At 41.6% G+C, this 25,714-nt stretch overlaps 1 protein-coding gene across 1 annotated transcript in view; it reads left to right on the top strand.

Annotated features, from left to right (window-relative positions):
* chd6 (chromodomain helicase DNA binding protein 6) overlaps window positions 1–25,714 on the top strand; it is a 134,174-nt gene that overhangs the window by 7,430 nt on the left and 101,030 nt on the right. Inside the window, exon 2 of the mRNA XM_008296166.1 lies at window positions 19,853–19,902. Within this exon, the coding sequence (XP_008294388.1) occupies window positions 19,873–19,902 (30 nt within the window). The 5' untranslated portion in view covers window positions 19,853–19,872. The remainder of the gene's footprint in view (window positions 1–19,852; window positions 19,903–25,714) is intronic.

Here is a 25,714-nt window from a genome sequence, read left to right as displayed (position 1 = left end):
ACAAGAAGCCTGGACGTTCATGTGCTGAGCTCTCCAAACATAGATGTTCAGAACTACCAGAAACTTGGATGTGAAAACACTCAAGTGTTAGAAATCAGGATGCACAACTGTTGAGGTGTTGACGCTTTGTGGCACAAGCCTGGATGTTAGTGTACCAGACTGTCTAAACCTGGATATTAGAAATGTCAATAACCTGGATGTTAATACCCTAATGTTTGAAAAACTTAGATATTAATGCCCTGAAGTGGTAGAAATCTGGATGTGTAGCTGTTGCGGTGTTGACATTTTATGGTACAACAGTATCAGAAGCCTGGACGTTAATGTACGAAGCTGTCAAAGCATAGAAGTATTAAAAAACCTAGATATTAATGCATAAAAGTGTTAGAAATCTAAATGAGGTGTTGACACTTTATGGCACAACTGTATCCGAAGCCTGGATGTTGATGTTTAGAAATGTCAGTAACCTGGATGTTAATCCCCTAATGTTTGAAAAACTTGGCTATTAATGCACTGAAGTGATGTGTAACTGCTGAGGTGTTGACATTTTGTGGCTGTTGATCTTCTAAACTATCAAAACCTGGATGTTAATGTTCAGAAATGTCAGTAACATGGATGTTAATGCACTAAAGCAGTCCTGGTCCTTGAGGGCCACAGTCCTGCAAGTTTTAGATGTTTCCCTTCTTCCAACACACCTGATTCAAATGATCAGGATCGTTATCAGGCTCCTGCAGAGCTTGATGATGAACTGATCATTTGAATCAGGTGTGTTGGAAGAAGGAAACATCTAAAACATGCAGGATTGCGGCCCTCGAGGACCGGAGTTCGACACCCCTGCACTAAAGTGTTGGAAATCTGTTGACACTTTATGGCACGACAGTCTCAGAAGCCTGGATGTTGATGTACCAAACTACCAAAACCTAGATATTAATGTTCAGAAATGTCCATAACCTGGATGTTTAATGCACTCGTAAGAAAAACTGGGATGTTAATGCACTAAAGTTTTGGAAATCTGTTGAGATGTTGACACTTTATGGCACGACGGTCTCAGAGGCCTGGACGTTAACGTACGACGCTATCAGCACCTGGATGTTAGTGTGTAATTGTGCATTTTTCACAGATTTCTATACGGCGACAACGATGAAATCCAAACTCACAAATGTCCCAGTGAGTTGTCGTGACCACTTTGACTCTTAAAGTTGTGATTTGTCACTCTGTGTGGTCACTAGGTGCATTTTTCTCCATATTATTTGGAAGAAAAGTGTGTTTTCTGTCATAAAAAATGTGCCTTTACTGTTGTAACTATGTGAGATTTGATGACACATGATTTATCTGAAAGAATTCTGTATTTTTGACAGATTTAAAGTCCCTGGAGTTCCTTGCTTTGACTATAAAGTTGTGCTTTGTCGCTTTTTGATCCATGTTCTTTGGAAGAAACGTGTATTTTCTATCGTGTTCAGAAGTATCACAACCCTGGATACTACTGCACTAAAGTATTACTAGTCTGCATGTTGTCATCCAGAAGTTGAACGCTTCTATATCAGTCGGTATAAATAATAGCTGATAATTAGGAGCAGGAGGAAACGGCTTTAATTTTAATTTAACCACATTTCCAGTCACACACTCCCAGATGAATATGTTCCACATTCCTGCACACTGCAAACATTTCTGCTGCTGTTTCTTACCTATAGTTGCTTGCACTTGCTGTTTGTTTGGCTCTTCCTGTTTGTCTTGCTGTCTGTTGACTTGCACCACTTGTTTTTTGTCCTTTTTGGTTTAAAAAAAAAAAAGAATCCAGCGTTTATGAGTGTACGCTCTGTGAGATTCCTCGTACGTGAAAACCTGCTTTATCCGTTTAATTATCTTAATGCTAAGTTGTCGATGACAAACACGCACGTAAATAAATAAACGTGCACATTATTTAATAATAATAATAAGACTAACTGCTGCTGTGGGTAAATAAAGGAAGCGAGTAAAGTGTGGAGCTGAGGTGAAGGTCGCAGGTATCGACCTCCGATTAATGTGCAGGCGGCCGCGAGCGCCGGCTTTGGTGGAGGATACGTGGTGGTGTCGAGCTCGGGGAGCTTCCAGTCCTCGCCTCCATATGGGAGGTCTGTAGGTGTGGATGGAGGTGGAGGCAGACTAGCCTCGCCTCAGCAGACCTGCAGGGACGGCAATGCAAGGCTCTGTTATCAGTACGATGGGCTGTTTATGCTGTTTATTTGGTTCACCCCTCTGTGCGTTTGGGTGAAACTCTGGAGTGTTTCATCAATGTTTTCTTTTTGCTGTTGGTTAATTGTTGCAGGTGCAGATGGCTGTTGTTCTGTCACCCAGGTCTTTGTCATCTGCACCTTTTCACCAGATCTGGGCATGCAAATCTGGATTTATAGATGCATCTGATTTCTTTTCATCTGTTCGACCTGGTGGTAGAAGTATTCTTGCTTTGCGACGATGTGCAGGGTCGCCAGTTCAGCTCTCAGGACTTACCTGGTTGTTGTTTTTTTTTGTTGTTGTTTTGACATCTCATTGAGGTGGCCCAGCGATTGTTATTGTTGTGTTTGCATCTTGTTTTGCTGCTGGGCCTACGAGCTCACCCATTGTGCCAGTTACACTTTCTTCACCACCTCCTTGCAGAGCCGCCGCCGTGCTTTGACTTAAGCCGTCAAAGGAAGCGGAGGGAACAAAAACAACTTTTTGCCCCATTTCTCGGATGTTGAGACAGCTGAGAGTTGAAGCAGGAGTCGAGGCGACTCTGCATATTTTCGCGTACGTTGAAGCGCGCTAGCTTCAGTGTTATTCTTAAACTCCAGGTGGCAGATGTTTTCACCTATTTATAGAGCAAACGCTGACAGCTCTGCTTATGATTTTCTGATGATTGCGTGTTATTCGCTCGCAGTGCTTCGTTTGTGATAATTACCGACGATGAACAGATAAAAGTTAACTTTCTAAGCAGCCTCTGTGATGGATGAAAAAGCCAATGTTGTCGCTCGACGCAGGTAAAGACGTTGCAGGACAAAAAAAAGCTTTCAAAGAGCCACCTGTTGTCGGGAAACGAAGCCTCGGGAGCGTTTGAACGTCTTCTGCTGCAGCAAATATCACTTTGTCACTTCTGTGGGCGGAGACGGCGGAAATTTGTTTAAGTGAATCTCAGTTTAGTGTCTTAATTAGCGTCGATCAGCGTCTCAGTCAGCGGTGATGGAAGGCCGTCTCCGTTTTCTCCTCGCTGCTGCTTTGTTGCATTGAGATGAGAATTTAGAGGGACACAGTTAACATCAGCTACAGGTTAAAGCCTCACCAGAAATGTTGTGTTGCGCTAGCAGTGGTTGGATCTCGATCGAACTGAGGATCCCGTCTGATGTTTTAAGCGTTATATCTTGATGAAGAGCAATCAGGTAAATGTTCAGGTGTGTTCTACGACCCTTGAAGTTAACGTAGAGCAAATAATCATGATAGATTTTGGGGAATTTTTTGCTTACGTGTATTTTTTTTTACATCACATCTTGCTGATATTTTAGTCCCTCTTTTAGGTGAATCTATACAAACTAAAAAAACCATTGCCAGGCTCTCAGATGTGAGGATTTGCTGCGTTTTTGCATTTTTAAATGATCAAAATTCAACTTTCTGTTCACAGTTTCTGCAAATGAACATGCAGTTAATTGTAAAACTGAATATAGTTAAAAACAAAGCAAAACAAGGGAGCGGCTGGGCGACAAACTCATCACGAGAAAATCTTTTAATTTAAGTCGGTTGATCGCTTTTCATGACCTATATTTAAAACACCAGTTTGGCCTGTTTATTGGGATAATTTTAGATGCACAACAAAGAAAAACAAACACATAAATGACAACAAATAGTTAAAGTTTCTATTTTATCGCGTCTATTACTTTAGAAAACACTCACGAGTGACTATGAGGATGCAGGGACTCCATAGGTGGCGGCGAGGTGTTTAAGTTGAGCGTGAATGTTTGGGAAAAGTCGGCGTCACCTGTTTCTGCGTCGAGGAGAAAGCAGTTGTAACCTTAAATACAAGCAAACAATAGCGTGCTGTCAGCGTGGCAGCAGTGGGTCAGCTGGACTCCAGGCGAAATCTGTGGCATCAGGAGCTGAGCTGATTAGTTATTTACCGAATTAGCGGAGAAAGCCGAGCCCCCATTGTGTGGTAACCCGGGCCGGGCTGCCTCTGACATTACCGTCCCCTCCTTTGTTCGCCTCCCCTCCCTCCACCCCTCCACCCGGCGGGAGCATCGCGAGGCGGAGGACGGAGCGAGGAGGAGCCGTGTTCCATTTTGAGGACGCGCCTCCTCTCTTTGTGCACGCCGGCGCTCACGTTTCGGGGTTGAAAACGGGGCTGAGTTTGGTTCTGATTTAGCACAGCCGGCTGCTCCCGCTCGGTCCCTCCAGCCAGTTGGCCTCCTGATGATTCTCAGATGCATCAACAGTTAGGCTCCTCTGCTCTTCTTTTTTTTGTGCAAGGGCAAGTGAGTGAGCGAAGGGAATAAGGTCACTGAAAAAGAGAACGGGCCTCTTTCGCCGAGGGTTTTTTTTTTGTGTCTGCTGTGGCACCCACTTTCCCAGGTTATAAATACAAACCCTGCAGGCTGTTTATAATACAAACAGCCAAACTGGATCTAAACCGTTTATTCTAATCGATCATTTCCTCAGCTGCATGGCACTTACTTCCCAATGGTTGATTTCTTTATTTTTTTTGGGGGGTGGGGGGCACTTTTGCATGAACAAATGACCTCGAAGATTAACTGACTTATCCTAATCTTAAAGTGGCTCCATCAGCGCAAGGCTGGGCAGCAGGGCTGAAACAATTATCTGAATATTAATAAGGATTAGAGATGTCCCGATCTGATGCTGAGGATTGGCGTCGCGGCTGATCCGGGGCCCGGTTTAGTGGATTGGAATCGGATCAAAATCTGTTCTGTGCGGCTCTGCTCGGAGGCAGCTGGACTTGACACCGCAAACCTTTTTTTTCTTACAGTAAAAATGACAGTGTGTGTGAATGTGAAAAATGACTCGGTCTCGGCGGTGATTGATTCTGCCGGTAATATTCGCCGGGTAGCAAATCCGTTCCCTCTCATTTTTTCCCTCCTTCATTCGTCAGCGTGTGAAACGTTCAGGAGGCAGCGTCTCTGAACCGTTTTTAAAACGTGGCCGGTGTCGGGTCCGGTCATGTGGCGCTAATTAACGCTAGAACCACTGGATGTACTGAAGGGCAATCCGAGGAGGAAGAAAAGTTTTTATCGTCCCGACAACTCACGCAAACGCCTTCTGCCTGAGCTGATTGGAACTGGAGTCACATTAAGTCTTTCTTTCACAGCTTGTCTTTAATTTAAGTTTACAGGATTAGCTGGTTTTCTGGGTGTTTTTCCTGCTCCTGTCACGTTCGTCCTCACCGTAAGCTGCAAGCGGCATCGCGACAAACTCTCGTTTACTGCAATCAATCCTGAAAAAGAAGAAAAATCTAAATATTTTTTCCACAGCTGTTACCAACACAGGGGGAGAGAAAGTGTGCATATAGATAATTTACTGCTTTCTAGAGGTGTAACGGTGCATTAATTAGAGTTTAGCGGTTTAATAGCTTTCACCTTCAAGCAGCTTCTGGGCGTTTTCTGCTTCTTCGTCACATTTTTCCGTCGCTGTTGGGCTCATTTTTGGCCGCGGTATAAACTCCTGCACCTCTATGGAAACAGAACAGCCGTGACCCAAACCCTTTGTGTGTTTAAATCTCAGCAGCTTCAGCAAAAGGACCTCGTGTTGTCGGTTTAGTGCGGTCTAATGGCTAACAACCAGAGCTGGAAAACCCTCCACCGCCGGCCGTCTTGGAAGTTTCTCAGTGGAGTACAGTGTGGATGTACGAAGACAGGTGGTCGGATGAAAGCTACACCGGCTCTGTTTAACTGCGTTCGGGTGCAGTTGACTCGCATGAGGCGGCGGTACGAGAATAAAAACCACACAGCCTCTCGCTAACGACTCGGCCAGAGCGGCGACGAACCTCGCACGTGTTTTTTTTTTTTTTTATAGCGGCGGATGTGCGAGCGCTCTCTGTTGTCGAGACCACGGGTTTTAAACGCATGCTGAAAATAATTGAGCCCCGTTACCAAGTTTCACGGCAGCCTCGGTGACCAAACACAAGCTGCAGTTGTCCACGACTTGATCAGTCGAACACGAGGACGGCACAGTTTGGGCCGCGGCTAATTTCCTAAATGTTATTTGTTATTGTTTTGAATTAATCCAAGAGAATATTGTGATTTACCTCTCCTCATTTTACTTCTGTTTTAGCAGGTTGCAGCGGTATCGAAAGACTTTTTAGAGAAAGACAACCATAGTCTCTTCCAGTGTTTAATAGATTAAAGTTGGTTTGGTGTTTCCATACTTGACTCCCATCTGCTCTGGGTAAACACAACCTGCAGTTCAACCCAGTTCAGCCCAAATAAAATTGCAGAATTTTAGTCTTGTGCTTGTCGGTCACAGCTGAGTCGCTCGTAGCGCCATAGTTGTGCCAAAAAGTGCAGAATTTTGTGCTTTTTCCAGAATCTGGACGGAGCGAAGGGTTTATTTTTGGTGAATTTTGTGATTTTTTTTGTGAGCTAGGATTTGTTTCCGATTGATTAGCTCGTCTGGAAACTGAACATTTGATGGATTTGTTTTTTCAGGTTCTGATGCATTTATTTAGAAACTCCAGTCTCTTGGCATAATGAGATCTTCATTGTCATAATACATTTCTGCACGCATGTTGAGCGTTTCCTGTCCGTTAGCCGCTGTAGGAATGACTTTACATTTCAGATTTTTTTTTGGTTCACGATTGTGCTTGTTTGTGTTTGTGCCGCATACGGCTTCAAAACGAGCGAGCAGTCGACGGTTGTTTCATTTCTGGAAACAGCATGCTTGCATCAATATTCATGGGTGACAGGTGCGTCGGGATAAAACAACTTGCAACAAAACTGCAAAAAAAAAAACAGCCTCCGCATGCTGTCGTCCTCGCTTACATTTAACCGCTTTCATTTTTTTTGTTTTCAACTCAAACACGGAGGCCGCGTCTCCTTTACGTCGCTTTTTTTCCCCCTTTTCTTGCACTTTTCCCGTCACACGTAATTACTTTAAGGCCGCGGCGAGTACCGTAATGTAGTGAAACCCGTTGTCGTCGTGCACAGGAGCTGTCGCTGTCGGTTTGCTTTCAATGTCGGCGAGGAGGTCTCGTTCTGCTGCATCACCTGTTGGAGGATATAACGCGAATGTAAATGCGTTTAATCTCTCAGATGATACAAAGCCGTGGTGGAGTCTGATGTGACAGAGTGTGGAGTTAAATTAGAGGTGAAGTCTGTGTTTTAGTGCGCGTCGGCCGGGGTTTAAATCCACCACGGGACCGTCTTTGTCATTTTGTGACATTTAAAGTAAGCCGCGGTGATAAAGCGATACAGATATACGGCAATAATAAAAAAAGAAAGTTTCATCGGATGCAAACCGGCATGAAATCAAAATGCAAAGTTGGGTTGGATGAATACATCCTGAATGTGTGCTCTCTCCCTGGATCACAGCATCCCTTGATAATGGATTCGCCCTCTGTTGTCCGCTGTCCCTGTTGGCGTCCACGCAGGTCTCCCGAGGCCCATGAACCACCTGGGCCTTTTATCACCTGCATCCACACCGGTAGACCTCTTCTGCTGCTGCCAGTGAGCACCACTGGTTACCTTTGTTGGAGTCAGGTGTTCCTGGAGGCTGGCCGGTCCTGGTTCACTCAAAACCTTAGTCCTCCAGGTTTTAGCGGCTTTCTTGTGTCTCTCTTGTGTCAAGGTCGTCCTTATTTATTTATCTTACTCGTGGGTGCTGTGTGGGGCTGCAAGGTGGCTCGGTGGTTAGCATTGTCGCCTCGCAGCTAGAAGGTCGCCGGTTTGCATCCCGGTGTGGACACCCAGGAGTTTGCATGTTCTCCCCGTGCAGCGTGGGTTCTCTCCGGGTTCTCCAGCTTCCTCCCACAAAAACATGCTGAGGTTAATTGGTGATTGTAAATTGTCCGTAGGTGTGAATGTGAGTGTGCTTGGTTGTCTGTCTCTAAGTGTAGCCCTGTGATAGACTGGTTACCTGTCCAGGTGAACCTGCCTTCACCCTGAGTCAGCTGGGATAGACTCCAGCCCCCCCACGACCCTAGTGAGGATGAAGCGGTGTATAGATGATAGATGTGTGCTTTGTAACCGATTATCTTAGACATTAATGAGGTACAGCGACCTTTTGTACGGGCGCTGTAAGGTTTTTACAACAGAATTCTGATTTTACCATCACAAATGTTTTGCAACTAGCTTTTGGAACGTAGTCGTAAAAGAGTAAAACTTCCCCTGAAATCGTGAGCGCTGGCCGGAAATCATTCATGGACGTCTTTGTCCTGGTGCCCCTTTACTAGCTAGACATCCACAAAACAGCGAAACTGACCGCAGTCCAAGTGACCATTTCGCTCGCCGAAAATCTACATCTTCTTCCTCCGTCCGTGGCCTCCTCCTCTCTTATCAGTTAATGTACTTTTAATCACTTCAGTTATCAACGGCAGTAACTCGATAAACGGTTAATCATTACCATCACCACAGGGTTAGATAGGAATCAGATATGATTCAATAGGCTCTAGCTCTGGACTGTGTGCGCTTTGTTTTTTTTTTTGGTGTTGTGGAAATTTTCAGTTTTATTTTTCCCATTTTGGGTGCAGCTATAGTGAAAAATGTGCAACCAAAAGTTAGTCTGACGCCCCGTGTCAGCATAATTTAACACTGCTTTATGAAACTTTATTTATCAGATAATTATGCGGAATAACAACTAGCATGTTAAGTCTCTACCGTCCCTGTGTCTGTTTTACATCGTTATCTGTGTGCCTTTAATAAGCAGGATCAGGTTTTTTTCTGTTGTTTTCCAGCTTGTTTTTTTTTTCCCCGACCTCTCCTGTAGACTTTAAAGATGAGGAACGTATAAACTTATGTCAGCAAACTATTACAACTGAATGAAGTTGTGAAGGGGAAAGAAAAACATCCGCTTTGACGTCTGCCTTTGAAGCCCACACGTACCGTCGACGTTTTCGGTTTTTAAATATTTAGCACGAATGCGCTCGCCTGATTGACAAACTGCGCAGTCATTTAGCGTCTCCATGGAAACGGGAGATGAAGGGGATGCTGTTGTTTTCCTGCCGCTCCGTGCCCTCCACGTAACCCCGCCGTCCTCCCGCGTGACGCCGCCTTCGTCGCGTAGACCCCCCTCCCGGATCGTGAAGCGCCGGCAGAGTGTCCCACATACCCCCGAAGCGCTCACCTGATCCAACTTGTTAGGATGCTTCAGTCGGCTCGTTTATTGATGTTTGTGCGCTTCGTTTCCAAGACGTCACCTGTCAGCGCGTCGGCCCGGGCGGTAATCTGGCAGCTCTTCGCTTTGGATTGTGTTGGCCGTCGTTTTATTGACAGTCATGCTGACAACTTTGTGATTTCTAAATAAAATGCTAATGCTGACACACATATTACCTCCTGCATGTTAAAGAAAGTTCCTCCGACGAAGCCGATGTTTAGAACCACAAAAGTAGTAATAATAATATTAACTTTAATCATTAACACAACTTACAGGTGTGTTACAGAAAAAAGACAAGAAGGAAACTCAGGAAAAACACTGAGCAACAGAAGGATGTTCAGTCAAAACACAGTAAAAGATTCTTAAAATAAATTGGTCCAACACCACCAGATAAAATAATACAAGTGAGGGAATGAATAAAAGAAAATTGTTGGTAAAGCCATAAACACAAGCCTAAAAATTATAATAATTGTAATATTAGTGAATAAATAAAGAATAAGTAAATAAATGGTAAGACAGAATAGTACGAACAGCAGAAAGAAATTAGACAATATAGAAATTAATAATAAAATAAAAGTCCCATCTTACTCGTTGCAAGTTGGCGAACTTAAACATTAAAATTACAAAGAAATTAGTACAAATAAAATAATAATAATGATAATTGTAACAATAAAGTCCCATGTTACTCGTTGCTCTAACAATGACATTAAAAAGATTAAAAAAAAGATACAAATAATAATAATAGAGGTAAAAATAATAATTAATAATNATAATAAAATAAAAATAAAGTCCCGTCAATATAAAAATTAATAATAAAATAAAAATAAAGTCCCGTCAATATAAAAATTAATAATAAAATAAAAGTCCCATCTTACTCGTTGCAAGTTGGCGAACTTAAACATTAAAATTACAAAGAAATTAGTACAAATAAAAATAATAATGATAATGGTAATTGTAACAATAAAGTCTCATGTTACTCGTTGGTGAGCTCTAACAATGACATTAAAAAGTTTAAAAAAAATTGTGATACAAATAATAATAATAGAGGTAATAATAATAGTTAATAATGATAATAATAATGAAAATAAAGTCCCATCTTACTGCAAGTTTGTGAACTTGAACCATAAAATCAAAAAGTAAAAAAAATAAAATAAAAATTAGACAGTTCAAATAATGATAAAAAAATAAAGAGGAAAGTAAAAAAAAAAAAGTAAAAAATTAATAAATAAAAAGTGATAATAATAATATTAATAATAGTAGTGCTACCACCACTACTATTAAAAATAAAAATAAAGTCCCATGTTACTCGTTGGAAGTTGGTGAACTGGAACAATAAAATGAAAAAGTAAAAAAAAAAATTAGTCTACACAAATAATAATAAAAAAATAAAAATGTACAAGTCCCATCTTGCTCGCTTGCAGGTTGGTGAAGCTGATGTAACCGAGAAAGAACTTTCTTCTTCTTTTTTTAAGTTCTATACATTATTTGCATCTTTACGACAGGTGCACAGCGGAAAATTAAGTGGCTCAATAATCGCGCACAGCCTGTCGTCTTCACATGCAATTAAACCGGCGTATTGACAGAATATACAGTGTTTGCGGGGAGGATTAAGTGTCGCACTTTTAAAGGCAGTTATGAGTCTAGTCTAAACTTCTTTGCAGATGCTGCAGTTATCCTTAATGGTACAGCGAGGCAGGTGGTGGGCGTACCTGCCGGGGTCTGCTGCTGCCGCTGCCGCTGCTGCTGCTGCTGCAGCGTGGCGCACCGCAGATGCCATTTTATCATCCGTGTGCTAAGCAGTAAAAGGCGGATTCTGCTGAATGTCATGTACCCTGTGTTCAGAATATGAGGAGCACCTGCTCCTTCCGCGAAGCACACCGAGGCTGGCGACCCGCTATTGATGTCAGCTGCTCTGAATCCGCGTCGCCGTTCCAGAGGAGACGTGTTCAAGATAAAGAGTGAATTAATAAGGCGCCGAGTGGGCAGAAAAGCAGCGTTGCTTACGACGATTGTGAATGAAGTTTGTTTGAATTTGCATAGACGCCTTCTGTCTTCACCTGACTAGTTGTTTGTGTCAATCTGATCTGCTGAGAGAAGTCTTTGAGCAAACTTCAGGTTTGTTTTACAAGTTAAACTGAGCAACCAATAAGTGTCATATTAACTCTGTGAACCCCAAAATATGTTGGCGGGTTTGAAAGGCGTATAAAAGGAGAGAGGACATTGGGGTGAGATAGAGCATTATGCTCTATCACCGGACTGTGTGCAATATGTTGCTGTATCCAGTGTTGTTATTATTATTGCTGTTGTTGAATATTTGCTGCTGTTGCTGATTTTATGTTGGTGTTGTTTTTTCTGGTGTAGCAATAAAGTTTTATTCTAGTTCTAATTCTAAAAGGTGGCTGTGGCTCAGGCGGTCCAGTGGGTTGTCGTCTGATCGTAAGGTTGGCGGTTCGATCCCCGTCCCTCTACAGTGAAAGTGTCTTTGGGCAAGACAGTGAACCTGAAGCTGCTCCCAATGGCAGGCAGCACCTTGCATGGCAGCTCTGTTGCCACTGGTGTATGAATGTGTGTGTGAATGGGTGAATGAGAAACACATTGTAAAGCGCTTTGAGTGCCGCGAAAATAGAAAAGCGCTATATAAGTGCTGACCATTTACCACTTTCTCAAAAAAAAAAATAAAATCTGCAAAATAGAAAAAGAAACCATAAAAACAGAATCGTTGAATTTTTAGCTTTTTTTTGACGAAAACATGTACCAAATCTAAGCTTTAAATGGTGATTTATTATCAAAAACCACATTATTCTACACATTTAAGGTTAAGGTTCAGTAAAAGTGAAAAAATTCTGCCCTCCGCAGCCAAACTGTGAATGTGTTCATAACTCGGCTGCAACAAAAAGTCGCGTCACAAAAATTCAGGGAGTTTTCGGCTGAGCTGCAGGCTGGAAACAGGCGGGAAACCAGGATGGAAGGCAAAATAAAAATGTAAATAATAAAATAGCTAGCGTTTACAGATGCATTTTTTCCCCCCAGTGTTAATATTCATACAAATGTTCATATTGAGTCCAGGTTTTTCCAGTTTTCTATTCTGTTATACTGCACGGAAGACATTTTTCAGGTCGTTCTGTTTCCGTAGAGGTGCAGGACTTTATATCGCAGATAAAAATAAACCTTACAGCGAGTGAAAATGTGACAGGAGCAAAAAAAAAAACAAGCGTAGAAACTGCATGTTGGAGTTCAGAGGGTTCAACAGCACACGAACCACCACATCTACTGCTGCTGCTGCTTCTCTTTGTGCGGCGCTTCTTGTGGCAATGTTTTCACAAGATTATTTTTTCATACGTGGCTGAAGTGGTTGGAGAAAAATAACGTAGCCACCAGCTTCTACGAGCATCTTGCCGCTGTGCAGAAACTAAACGAATATCCGTTAATCTAAACCTGCAGAGCGAGGACGCTCGGCGACGTCTGACTTTCAGATTCGATAATCAGCTGCAGTTCGAGTTGCATAACCGCCGAGTTATTTGGAACATGTCGTGAGGTAATTGTTAACACTTGCGGCCGGCTTTTTCTCACAAAGAAACGTGCGGATGGAATTTGCTCCACCCAGAGGCGGTGGCGACGCGAGGCTGTAAGACGTACGGGGGAGTCGTAGGATTGGTTTTTTTTCTGTCGCACCGGGACTGGGCTGAACCTGTGCACCTGTTGACTGGTTAGAAATCACAAAACATGAAAGGTGTGCGTTGGTTTGAGTCAGAGTGGAATCTATACCCGCCATTAACGTACGTCACTTCACATTTTGGACCTCTTCGGCAAGAAACCGGGACTAAAACACGACTTGGTCGCTGATGTTTTGCTGGGAAAACGTCTGATTTGTGTCAAAGCGAAACAGGGTTTTAGCTGCAATCTGGATTTTCTATCTATTGTAAAACTCTGTTCAAGGAAATAGTTATTTATAGCTTCAGGAGGATTTCATCAAGGCTGATTTTGCAGAACTAGGAAGGAAAGCAGCTTCACTTTTAAAGAGGAATAGAGCAACAATTTACTGGAAATAAAGTTCTGTATGTTGGATATGCATGATGGTTTAATTGTTGAAGTCATCTTTCTGGGAAGAATCGCTCTCGAGTTGTCGAAGCTTTTCCTGGTTTGTTTACGCGACAATAAGGATGTTGGATTTCGAGGCAGCCGCTCGTTTTCTTTGTTTGTGGCAAAACTCGCTGCACGACAGGTGTTTGGCAAATGTGGTTCACGGTGACGTAGATGAATAACGAGCGATCCGGATCAGCTTTCTCGCTTTGTTTTTTTTTTCCTTTTTTGCAGACCTTTTACATGCACAAAGAAGAGGAAAGGACAACAAGTATATGACCAGTAATTCAGAGTTTAATTTAATAAGAATAATAAGGACAGTGCTGTAGTGACTGCTCCCATCTTCCTGAACCCGACCTGATCTCTGGAGGTAAACGCTCCACCACCTGCCGCCTCCTGTTTCTGTTAAGACGCTTTAATCCTAACCCGACATCTTCAGCGAGAACGGCCTCGAGTGGCCCCGAGCGTTCAAAAGGCTAAAATATACGGCTTTTTGTAAAGAACGACTACTCAGATGTAGCACGACGACCAACGTTCTGCATTTATTGTGCAGCCGGGATGCACTGAAATATATTTTTAAAAATCCCCAACAGCTCTGGTTTAAGCGCTGAGGGATCCTGAAGATACCACCAAATGAAAAAGACAAAAAAGAAAAGAGGAAAGGTTAAATCTTAAATTAGACTTTGTAAACATGATCCATAAAGCAGCCATGATTTCCTGAACTAACTCATCCGTCTCCTCTCCTGTCCCCTGAAGACTTCTTCTTTTTTTTCCGTCCTCCTTCCTTTTGCTTTCAGTTTAATTTCGAAAAGAGAAAAGTTTTGGTTCGCAAACTAAATCTGTGTAGAAATACGTCACCTCTTCTGCTGTCACATAGCAACTAATTGTGTTTCCAGCCGGGCAAATTTTCAACAATTTTCTTGACCGTCATCAGAATTTAAAAATGAACAACATGGAAAAAATGGTCGTTTTAGGGAATCTTGAAACTGTGAAACTGTACAGGCCACGTTTTATGTGTATTTTTTGTTAATTCACATATATTAATGTGACATCTAATGCGAGATCTGAGGGAATTCTTGACAGGAAGTGAGGAAGGCATGAAGTATGATCAGTATGTGAGGGGTTAAATCTATTACTTTGTGAAATATCTGTCAGAAAAATTGCCATTTCCCCAACTTGTTCAGCCCGACTTTCAATTTGTTTTGGGCTAACAAAACATTGCTGGTGGAGCCTCGTGGAACCAGCTGCTGCCCTTTAATCAAACCACATTGTATATGTAGACATTTTACTACCCAGCAGGACGGAGCGGTGTCAGGACTGACCGCAAGGTTGTTTGAAGTTTCACACGGAAGGAAATAACTCACAAAATGTTTGGCATTTATTCGCCGCCCTCCGATTTACTGCTGAAATATGAGTCTTGAGTTGGGACGCCTTCAGGTGGGAACACATGAACCCGGTGGAGGTTAGAATCTGGTTTGGTTTGGTGATGGAAGATCTTTCTCCACTTTTATCTTCTCAGGTGTAAATGTTTGTGGCTTCAGGTGGAGACGCGCAGCCGTTAGCATGATCAAATTCCAACCTGCCAGACCGGCCGCGCGTTTGAAAGATGCAACCGAGACGCCTATTGTTAATTGAATTGCCGTTTCACAGCTTCGGCGTTGCACGTGGGCGATAGCCGCGTGTTTTCTGCACAGCGCGGATCATGACGGCGCTCATTTCATGCCATTTCGAGCGACGGGGAGCGACTCAGAAACATAAATAGATTCACTCACGAGATGATTGAAAACGCTGACACTTGACTTTCTCGAGTGTTTGCGAAACGAGAGCGGCTTTAAAGGTGAATCACGCACAAAATTGCTATCGCGGTGCCTGATAAAAGTCCTGTGTTCTGTTCTAGTAAACACTCGGGTGTAGTTTTGATTGTCTGGGTTCATCCCGACATGCTCGGATCGGCGTGCGCTTCATGTGATGGAGGGTTTACTGATGATAAAGTGTCTTTTAAATTCCCTGCACTTGCAAAAAGGGAACATGAGGCATCTTTAAACAGACGAAGCACCGAGTCAGTCAGGATTTGTTGGTGCAGTGAAGCTTTAAACACCGAGGAGCATCGTGTTGGAAGGATGAAGGTGCAGAAACATACAGATGAAGGAGTCGTTTCTTTGGGGGTTGTTGTGATGTTGCTGAAATGGAGTTTGTGTTTGTGTTTTGCTGGAAGGGCTGGACCCTGAAGTGCACGTTTGTAGGCGCAACCTGTAATGAACATTTTTTTCCAGGTTATTTGACGTTTTTTAATCATTTAGACGTTCTTCAGCCCAAGCAGTTAATCAAGAAACTCACTAAAAGATTAACAGATAATAAAAATAGTTGCATTTTAACAGCACGATTTAAATTAGGTGGATTCTGGTTGGCACATCCTGAAGACGAAGCCCAGCTGATGAGAATAACTAAAGACAAACCTGTATGTTGTATTGCTTGGTGTACCGATACTAGAGAAGCGGCATGATTCCTTGGTTTAAAGTTGTATTACTGCCGACACTGATTCTAAGAGCAGCATTTCCATTGATTAACATCCACAACAGGGCAGTTTGTGTGTTTGCAGCTTTGCCTCCTTGCAGACAAAGTGGGCGTGTCGAACTCTTTTCATAGCCTCGAGTCATGACTGCGACTCCGAGGGCTGATGCCAAAAGTCCACGGCTCGTAGAAAAGGCAGATGCACGAAGCGAATTGTGGAGCTACTCGCTCCAGACGGCGAGGGAAAGCCCACGGACGTCACTGAGCAAACCCAAGGAGTCAACAAATCCGACTTGGACGTGTAGGATTGTACAAAGACTTCGAAGAGCGACAGGATAGCGAATGCCATAAATAATAGACGTATTTCCTCCACTTAAGTAGAAGTTAAACGAGTGTGATTCATTTTTATACCAAACAAAGGATAACGGTTTAACTTGGCTTAGTCTTATGAGCAAACTTTACAATCTGGCAAACATCTTCGTATGCAAACAGGGATTTACAGAAAGAGTTAAGGTGGGATTAAAAAAAAAATCCGACTCATCTCTGCAGGAATTTAACCTTTTCTTTACGCAGCAGTTTGACGTATAAAGGTGAAAAGAGTCGATCTTAATAACAGGGCTGGGTATTGGGAAGAACCTCACAATTCAGTTTTGATTTGATTCCATATTGATTTAAACACTTTGATGTCGATTCAGTACCTGTTGATAATTTCAAAATAACCAATCAACTCATAACTTCAGCGACTCCAAAGCCGATGTCTTTACCTCGGTGTACACCTTCGGGGCGGTGATTTCAGTCATACGTTTGCGTGTTGGTATCGTGGTTTGAGTGTGTGCAGCATCTTCGTAAAACCGTTACGGTCTTAGGTCCTTGCAGATGAAGACAGCCACAGACTCCGTTATCTTGTCCGACTTAACGATGCCGCTACTTGCTTCCATGTTGTGTATTGCCATGTCATACATATTGCCATGCATTGATGAATCGGTATTTTTACCCTCCCCTACTTAGTGAGGAGTTCTTTGGATTCTGCTCGGATATGAAACTGCAGTTGTTTTATAGTTTGTTTTGGCATTGTTGACCACTTTGGGTTGACATTATGGAAATATTTTCAGTTTTAACTGCTAAAGGAAGCCAGAAAATGTAAAGTTTCGTGTACCTCTATTGTTGTTCGTTATTTTAGGTTTTTGCCATGGCATCGTTTCAGAATTGACATGTAAGCAGATATCGTGACAACTCAACCTGCACATATACATTTCGATAACTGCGCTAAAAACTTCCATTACCTACGGGCCAGTGGGAACTTCCTCCACCTTCTAGTCGGCTCAGCGGGCGCCTTATCATCTGTTCTGATCAGTAAGCCCAATAACGTCATAGGTGGAGCTTTGCAATCTCTGATAGGGTGAATTTAAGATGCTTTTAAAGTCGTAAACTCAACCAAACATCGAGCGAAAAAGAACGCGTGCAGGAAAAAGTCAAAAATAATCTCGACTTCTTCCCCTTCATGCCTCCAACTGCTGACTTGTGTTCCTCTTTGTAAAAGTACGTTTTAGTAAGAAGTGTAAGTCCAAGAATGTGGTAGAGGTAGTGATGATTAGGGCTGGTCGGAATAGCAATTTCTGTTCTCCGGATATTCGGCCCCAGTTAATGACGGATATCCCAAATATTTGGGGGTGCCGCGTGGATGGTGGCGGGTAGGTATTCTTTCCGGGGGGACGGGGTGCTGAGCATTCGGTCCAACGGGGCAGCAGTGAGCGGGCATATAGAACAAATAGTCGGCTATTTGCGTCCAGCCCCAGTGAGAATATCCAAATGAGGTGTCCGTTGCTTTACTTATCACGATACCGCCATGAACCAGGCGTAAAGTGGCACTAGAGGGGATTCTGACTGAGTTTCAGTCGTGTTTTTACAGAGCAAAGAAGCTGAATAAGTTGTCGTTCTCTCCGGTCTCGTCCACCTCCACCTCCCCACCGGCAGAACTGCTGCACGAGTGTTTCTGCACAACGTTCCCGGAGCGTTGTGGAAAATGTTCAGTTCGGGTTAATTTGTTGTTGCTGGTTTCGCTGCAGGTTAAAACCAACGTTTCCACTTAAACTCAGTGAAAGTTCTGCAGCGGTGTCTTGCTTTTTTTTTTGAAAACGCTAGTGATTTACAACCGAATGTAGTACAAAAAAACCCCAACAGAAAGTGCACTTTTGATTATCGGAGCCAGAAAATCATAATCTGTGCTGTGTTTTTCAGTCGGGCAACCGGAGGTTACCTTGGCTCACCTACTACCGCCGCTCTCCCTAAATGAATAACATCACTCACGGAGCAGTTTCCGTCCCGACTCCTGCTGCGAGTATCAAGGCTGTCCAGCCATTAATCACCACGCAACTGTTTTAGACCGTGCAGGCAATAGCGGTCGGTGGAAATGTGCTATTTCAGTGTCGAACTCGGTTAATTAACACAGTTTTTGTGTGCCGAGTGTTTCCGGCGTGTTGGAATCTGCACTCGAAACTGACTAATGCATTGATTTATTGACATCGTCTGATTAAACGCACATTGAGAGAAGATGTTCTGTACGGTTTAAGATCGGCTAGTTCATCTTTATCAGACGCCAAATATCAGAATTGGTGTTAAAGATCCTGTGTTTGTTTTTGTGTGCAGATCTGCTCGTCAGATTGCTTCGGCTGCCTGTTCAGAGAAAGATTAGACTGACGGATGATTAATAGATTTCCCTTTTTTTTTCTTCAGTTTCCCTTTGCAGGATAAAAAAAAAAGAGAAACAGCAGCAGGTACCACCTGATAATACTGTATTGACAGCACATATTGATGAATTGTCACATTTTTTTTTTCCTCACTGTGGCTCATTTCTCTGTACTCGTATGAAAGCAGAGCAACTATGACTAGAAGGAGAGAGAACTCAGAAATGTCTTTTTCTTTGCAGTTATAATGCCATAAATCATAAAAAAGGAAGCGTTTATTTGACAAAAATGGTGAAAAGAAACCGTGAGCAGCATTAAAGCGTCCACAGGTGTAGCAATACTGGAAAGACTACTGTAGATATTTCAATAATTGCATCTTTTTTATTTTATTTACATACTTTTCTCCTTTGCAGTTCAATCCAGTACGTACGAAAAAGTCCCCGAATTTTTGACAAGCGACTGTTGGTCCCGGTGGATTCGTTAACGGCTTCTTGGTTGCGTTTCTGAGCGCAGAATTTTTAGATTTTTTTACAGATTACAGTTTAGTTCTGGTAAATTTAGATTTTGGTTGAATGTCACAATTTTAAGCTGAAATTTGGTTCTCGACTGAACAGACGAGTTGGAAAGTTGTTGGCTTCTGGTTAAAAAAAAAAAAGGGATAAATGGTGTAATTTTGGCAGTTTTTGAGAGAATTTCGAGGTGTCTTTTACGATAGGAAAGCTTTCTTTTTGTGTTTCAGCTTCAAGTCTGTTTGGTGCAAAATTACGGGCAAAAACGAGATCCACAGAAAAGCCAAATTTCCCCTCGTAAACACCAAGTAAGATAATTAGTCCCTGTCAGCATGAAGACAGACAAGCTTGAAGATGCAATTTCCATCCACGTTAGCGCTGTCCTGCCATTTGGTTGTCGAACTAAATAGAAGGGATGATTTTGTCTTGTCATACGTTCCATGAGTTCAACTCCATTAGCTGAAATAACGGGAACACACCCCGAAATGTCGACACTGAAAAATCACTTTTACCTTCAGCCTTGTTTCAGGTCCTTCGATGACTTTTCAAACAACAGAACAAACCTTTAACATCTGTACTGCTCATGTCTGCGTCGTCCTTTCACTGCTTCCTACTTGGATTATCATCATGAATATGTTTGTTTCCGGCATATTTCACTGTTTCTCGGTTTGGCTTCTCGCAGCTGTTTTGTTTGTTTTTGTGTGCGCCTCTGGAAGTAATGTGAATTATGTCCTTTTCTGTTAACAGATGCAGTGAAGGGATAGAAGATGAAAATACTCAAGAAGGACAAGCAGCAGGTTCGTACTGTTGAAACACACACACACAGAAAAACCAGAAACCCTCACGGACGCTAAATGAAACGGCTTCAATCTGGGCGTTTATCACGTCAATGTTTGGGCTTTAATTTGGCGATGCTTCCTCTGGTCTGCGCTGCTGCTCACACACACGAGTGGAGGATGCTGTCGTAGCATTTGGCTGCACAAAATTATGTCTGGATTATTTATAACGAGACGGGAGGCTGGAACGGAGGCGATTCTGGGTCGACTTCGACATGTGAACGTTGATATGGGGTTTAAAATAACGTTGTGATTGTTTACGTTCAGATTTATGGAGCTCTTGTGTGTTTGTTCTGAAACATTTGACATTTGTGGTGTTTTCGAGTTTTATTCTGAACTTTTAAACATTTGTTTTAAATGCATGTCTCTGACGTCATCAGTTAGCCAGTTAACGTTTCTCCCTTTTATTTGACGTTTTTTAGAAATTTGATGGCACTTAGATATTCACACAATGGAAGAAAATAGTAGAATTTACATAATATATGAATACATATTTTTCTTTTATTGTTATTATTATTATTTTTTACAAAGGGTCCACATCGCAGTGTTTTGCCTTTGATTGACCTTTAATTATTTGCGGTTTTTCTAACTCTTAAGTGATCGGTAGTTTACGTTTGAGTTCTTTAGGATGGCATTGTTTATTCCTCTGACCTCCAAGTAGTTTCTGGGCTTTTTTCCTTTCGCTCCTGTCAATTTTTTAGTCACTGTGGGCTCATTTTTCACCGCAACATAAAGTCCTGCACCTCTATGGAACCAGAACAACCAGGACTACAAGTAGAAAGAACTCAGGAAAGTCTTCTGTGCAGAATAGTAAATTTAGAATGATGTAAATCACAAGAAAAAGAAAAGTAGAATTTCTTTAATATCTTTAACCCTCCTTGGGTTCAATTAGACCTCAGCAAGTTAAAGCTCCAGAAAATGATCAGAATTCAAATTGTCACCCAAGCTTATGTGTAAATAGCCCTCAAATTGACACAGGTGGGTTAAAAAATAAGTTGTTTAATTAAAGAAAATAAAGCAACAAGTGTGCACAGAAAAAAAAAGGGTTTTTTCCATACTGTAGATTTTTTTTTTTTTTTTTAACATTTTATCTAAATAATTAATTTCCATCTGCTCTGTGTAAACGCCTCCTGCTGTTCAGCTGAAAAGTCTACGAAATTTTGCCACGTGACTGTTGCTCGCAGCTGATTCATTCATTTGTTCACGGTTGTGCGAAGGAGTGCAGAATTTTTTGTTTTTTACAGAATCTGGTTCGAGAAACTGGTCTGTTTTTAGCAAATTTTTAAATAATAAAGCGACTTTAATGAACTGTCACGATTTTAAGCTTTGATTTGATTCAAGCAAAAGTCACACGTGATACATTCAAGGACTGTTTTGGGGTTTATCAATCAATCAAGTTTTATTTATATATCACTTTTCATGTGCAACAACAACAACGCAAAGTGCTTTACAACATTTAAAAACAACAAAACATTTAAAAACATTACAACATTTAAAAAATAAAGTAAACCCGTCCCTCCCACCCTCCATGCATACACATACAACAAATGCAGTCGCGTTTAAAGGGTTAAAACATCTTAATTACATGCGTCGGTAGCAAAAGAACAAACCTCCAAGATCCATACCAGCAGATCAGCGTTCACTCACCTGAGCGGCTTCACTCCAGGTGTTTCCGAACCTTCCAGCTCACGTCGTCGCGGCGTTCTCGGTTCCTCCGGCGCTGCGTTGGGACGGCGGCTCGCTGTTTGTAATATTCATGAGTGGAGCCGAGCAGAGTGATGAGTCAGAGTTTTCCTAAGCGTGAGGTGACACAGCAGTCTCTCGGCTGGCCGGCCGCGAGGCCTCCGTGCTGCAGCGACCGGCTGCCAGCGCCACGCCATCATTCACTCCTTCACTCGGCCGCTTATTAGATTTTCGCTCGTAGTCATTTTAATCAAAGACGGTATCGGCTAAATGTAGCCCCCTTTTCTCTTTTAAACACACATTTGCTGAAATAATCCACAATATTTGACTGTAAACTACAACATAACAGCGAATCAAGGTGCTCTGCTGCAGATTTTAACATCTTCACAAAGCCGCCTTGTGTCACAAACAAGAACAAAACCCACAAAGAACGCTTATCTAACACATTTTCTCCCCTCAACAAACGGCACATTTGTACAAGCGGAGCACATGATGTATTTATTATTTTTTTTATTCTCTGCTCTGGTGTGTGCGACTCGACAGACTCTGCGCTTGTCGGCGACAGTTGGTGAGATTTTAAAAAAGGATTCAAGGCGCCTGAAACTCGCGCTCCGGTTCGGTTTCTCCACAGCTGGTGCGTCTTTCGGGTTGGCGGGTTGAAACGGCGCCGTAGATGTGAGACGTGGTCTAAAGGAAAGTTTTGCGCCGGATCTCTGTGAGGTTTGTGATTCTTCCTCGCGGCGTTGGCGACTAATTTTAGCTTTAAAACAACAAGGAGATTTGTGTATTTGGAGGCTTGCTGTTTGACCCCCGACCAAGAACCAGAACAACCATGACTGGAAGTGGTCATAACTCATGTCTTCTGGGCAGAATGACACCGTTATAAAAAAAAAGTGAATTTATTTGACAGTTTATTTTACAAAAAATTTTAATTAACCTGAAATCAACATGTGCAACACTTCTTTAGATATTTTAATACTTTTTTTAAAATTTAATTTTCTGTGCTGCCTCTGTGCAAAAACTTCCTGCAGTTCAGAAAAGTCCCTGAATTTTTTGTCTCATGACTCTGAATTGAAGCTGAGACACCAGTGACTTCACGGTTGCAGCAAAGTAAGCAGAATTTTTTTATTTTGTACAAAATCTGTTTAGAACAAACTATTTTTGAGCAGATTTTATCGACCTCTCTTTTGTGCTGCATTAAAAAAATAAATAAAAAATGCCATAAACCAAAACAAACATTGACTTTTTTTGTGGCCAATTATAAGGCAGCAAGTGAATCAGATGGTTTAATTAAACCCATTTTGTTGTTAAATTTCACCAGAAAAACATCCAACTTAACTAAAAACAAACAGATTTGTACTTTTTTAACTTCATGATCCTCCTTGTTTGGTTGCTTATTTTGCTGAAATTGGAAAAAACCTGGGATTGTCCAACATTTTTCCAAGTAGAATCAGAATCTTGTAATGTTGTTATACCAAAAAACAAAGTACAACGAAATTGGGTGCAATCCCATTCAATCCCTATAAATTCTAAATAAACAACAAACAAATGGTGCAAGATAAAAAACAAGACGCTTGTAGAGCCTAGAGAGGTATAGAAAACAAAATAAAAATAAATGACAATAGGTATAAAATGGATACAAAAAATACTGGGGAAAAATGTTTGCTCTACATACATTTAAAAAAATAGAAATGTTTGCTCTGTGTAAACACTGGCTGCAGTTCAACCCAGTTCATCTTAAACTTCTCAGAATTTTTGTCACGTGACTGTTGATCGCAGCGGAGTCACTACAAGCTTCACATTTGCTTCAAGTAACTCAGAATATTCTGTTTTTAACACAATCTGGTCGTTGATGATAGTTTATTTTTGGAAAATATTTTTTGAAAAAGACACGTAGAATAAAGTGATTTTGATGAAATACTGCTTAAATAATTTTAAGCGTCGGTTTCCTTGGAAAACTCAAATCAACTCATCTCAAACTTTATTTATGGAGCACATTTAAAACAAAGTGCTGGACACATTAAAAGCAAAACAATCAATAAAATGCAGCAATTGCAATAAATAAATACTACTAAAATGCATAACACACTGCTATAAAATAAAATACAATTAACTGCAATTAAATTAAAATTGCAGAGTTACTAAATAAATTCAACTTTTTTTTTTTTTTTTAAGTTTTTTTAAGAGTCTAATTGAAGCAACTGTTTATTTTTGGCAAATATTTAAACAGAACATGTCGAATAAAGCGATTTTTAAGCTTAGATTTGATAAATCTATTGAAACAAACTATACGTCACCCACAGTTAGTTCGTACGGTATCGGAAAGCTGAAACTCCGATGATTATTTTTCTCATAATTGGTGCAGTTTGGGGTGTTTCCTGTTTGTCTTTCGGGAGTCAGAGGGTTAAGGTCGCCTGATTTAGACAAACAGCAGTTTTCCCGTTCGGCCTCTGGTTGAAGTCTCGTCGTGTTGATGACGGCCTCGCTGTGTTCACTGGTCTTCTGTACCGTCATTTTTCGAGGTCTTGATCAATAGCGTTCAGGTGACGTTGGGAGTGTGTGTGCTTGGACTTCACCATCATGATGGCTTCATTGATTATTTCCTCAATGCCGCGCGCTTCATTATCTTCGCAGGGGAAAGTCTGGAAACCTTTTCTCTTTAAACGCCTCCAGAGCCGCATCAAAACGTTTCAGATTAGAGCAAAGCCGAGCGGCTTGGAAAGGAACTCCAGTCTTCACCGGTTCAGCCTCTGCTTTGTAGGAGGTGTGAGGAAGGTGATGGGATTTCCATCGATGTGGCGGCGGTGTGCGTCCGGTATCTCGCCTTTCAAGTGGCCGTCGAATTACCCGCTTATCTGCCCGATGTATCGCCAAAACAACGATAATGTCGCCAGGCTGGATGTCTGTGTGTGGAAGCGTTTAAGGAAAGAGTGATGGCTTGTCTGTGTTGCTCAAAATGAGGAAAAATAAGTTTTTTTGCGTCCTAAAACCCCTCCAGAGGAAACCGCTTCGACGCTTTTGTGCAAAAAAACCTGCGCGACTAGTCGGCATTGTGTTGGTGACACTTTGGAGCGACACGGTTGACGGAAACGCGTTGTGCCGCGCAGTTTTCGGCAGGAAAACACTTGAAATAACACTAAATGTCGCCTGTGAAGTGTGATAGACATGACCCAAATACGGCTTTGTGCACCTGTTTTCTTTTTCCAATGTTTGTGCGAGGAGGCGGAGGCTGTTTCTGCTCCTCAGTCTGGATAAAAGGCAGATTTAGTGGAGACATTAAATCGAGTTTCTCCAGCTGAGAATTGTGAAAAGCTCAAATTTTCTGATAAGGAAACATAATCCGACTCCATCTGGGGCTTTTTTAGTTTCTGCCGTCTTTGTCCTGCTTTTGCAGTTAATTGAAGGTGTTTGTTGTTTATATGATTAATCGTATGTTCTAGGATGCAGAACCTCAAATAACTTTTTTTTATCTGTTGAAAAGTCCAACGTGGTTCAGTCGACAGCGATATGAACCAGAAGCACATACTTTAGAAGCTGCAGTTTTTCATTTTTTAATTTTCTTTGATGAAATATTTGATGAATAAAATGCTGACAATTTATTTTCTGACTAATTTATTACCTGTCAAACAGCCCTGATGATCTAAATCTGTAGTGACCCGAAACTGACATTGTGGTGTTTTGTTTTTCTACGATATATATATTGCATCATAGTAAAAAAACAAAACACTCCTTAATTAATTCAACAGGGTTTAACTCACATGCAGTTTGCATATAAAGCACTGCAGCCTTTACTGGGTTCACTGTGGTGTCTGTTTTATTGTTCTCTTGTTGAAGAAGCCTTTAGTTTTAGTATTAACGTAAAAAAGTTATTTTAATAAAATCTTAAAGGTAAAATTTCATATATTATATATTTATTACACATACATTTGAATATTTCAAGCATTTTTCTTTTTCTAATTCAGCTGATTTTGGCTTCAAACGCATAAAAATTAGTTTAAAAAAAGTAAATTAAGATGCATAATAAAGCATGACAGCAGCAGGGTTAAAGTAAAGACATAATAATAATATTAATGAAGGTCTCAGTAAGACT

Source organism: Stegastes partitus, unplaced genomic scaffold (assembly GCF_000690725.1).
Source record: "Stegastes partitus isolate 25-593 unplaced genomic scaffold, Stegastes_partitus-1.0.2 Scaffold1107, whole genome shotgun sequence".
NCBI lineage: Eukaryota > Metazoa > Chordata > Actinopteri > Pomacentridae > Stegastes > Stegastes partitus.
Note: the sequence above shows the minus strand (reverse complement) of the source record. Positions and strands in the feature narration are given on the sequence as shown.